Source organism: Habropoda laboriosa, unplaced genomic scaffold (genome assembly GCF_001263275.1).
Source record: "Habropoda laboriosa isolate 0110345459 unplaced genomic scaffold, ASM126327v1 scaffold175, whole genome shotgun sequence".
Classification (NCBI taxonomy): Eukaryota; Metazoa; Arthropoda; class Insecta; order Hymenoptera; family Apidae; genus Habropoda; species Habropoda laboriosa.
This window is the reverse complement of record NW_017100347.1, coordinates 221483-222795: the sequence shown is the minus strand read 5'-3', so window position 1 is coordinate 222795 and position 1313 is coordinate 221483. Positions and strand designations below refer to the sequence as shown.

General features: G+C 34.4%; 1 protein-coding gene across 1 annotated transcript in view; it reads left to right on the top strand.

The window, feature by feature from the left end:
* The window catches only part of LOC108574573, a 9773-nt gene that overhangs the window by 4005 nt on the left and 4455 nt on the right, over positions 1–1313 (top strand). Inside the window, 1 exon segment of the mRNA XM_017937188.1 lies at positions 1090–1257. Coding sequence (XP_017792677.1) covers positions 1090–1257 — 168 coding nt within the window.

The window sequence follows — 1313 nt, the reverse complement described above, 5'->3', positions numbered from 1 at the left end:
AACATATTATTCAGTGCTGGTACAGCTATGTACAAAATTTAGAAAATATTTCATATATGATTTGTATATAAAACTTTGTTTTGTAGTCTACTATTTCAGTCGTAAATTTACATAAACTACATTTATTATATATGTATTTGTTAATAAATAATATTAATGTGGGATCGAGGCCTCCATACCGTACTATAGGAGCAAAAACGAGGAAAAATAGAGAAGGCATGTTTGGTGTAGTGCGCAGTCTCCCGGCTTTTGCCAGCTGGAGGTCACGAGTTCGATTCCTGTTGGACCCCTCAAATTTTTCCTCGTCTCCGACAAGTGGTGTCAGAAATGGGATGGAGGCATTTACGATCAAACGGGGCGGTGACGACGACGATGAAACGGGAAGTCATGTGTGAGAAAACATGTGAGAAGGTGGTTGCATGCTGCCAGAAGAGTTTCGGCTGAGTGGGAAAGTGAATATGAAAATGTTGAGAGAGAGTGAGAGAGGAGAAGAGTTTGTGTGTGTGCGATTTTAGACATTCGAGGGTGAATGTGAGTGCAGGATGGCGAGTGCGGTGTGGTGGGATGGGGGCCTCCATACCGAACTATAGGAGCAAGAATGAGGAAAAATAGAGAGGGCTTGCCAGCCGGAGGATCGCCTGTTCGATTCTCATTTGGTCCCCTCAAATTTTTCCTCGGCTCCCTACATATTAAATTACTAAGTATGAATTTAAATGTAAATTAAATATGTAATTTATTCATTTTATGCAAAAACGCTTTTATATGAAATTGATGACTTTTGGTTGTTTTATATATAAGTTTGTGTATGATATTTACAAAAAACTGATGGAATTACCGACAAAAATATAAATTTTCTATGTAGGATTATTACAGAAATAATTTAAATAAACAAAAGCATAGAATATTGAAATCATGATTGTAGTGCACATATTGAATAGTTAATATTTTTTTACGAAAATTAATTAAGTTGTGGTTACAGTTATTTGTTTGTAGCGTAGTAATATTTCTGTAAACTATTTCTATTTCTATTTTTATATATTAAAATATATAAAAATAATATTATTTTTAATACTTCGATCTGTTTTATAGGAACCTATTTACATTGAAGGAATGTTAGCGGTTTGTTCTCACTGCGGTATCAGTTCAATTGATTTCAATCGGTGTTTACGATGTAAAAGGAAGTTACCAAAGGATGTAAAGTCCATACCAATGACAATGGGTATGCAAGAGAAAAAGGAAACTATGCTATCTGTTGATGTAAGGCTTATGAAAAATACAATATACTAGTAACACCGATATATAGCTGGAAAATA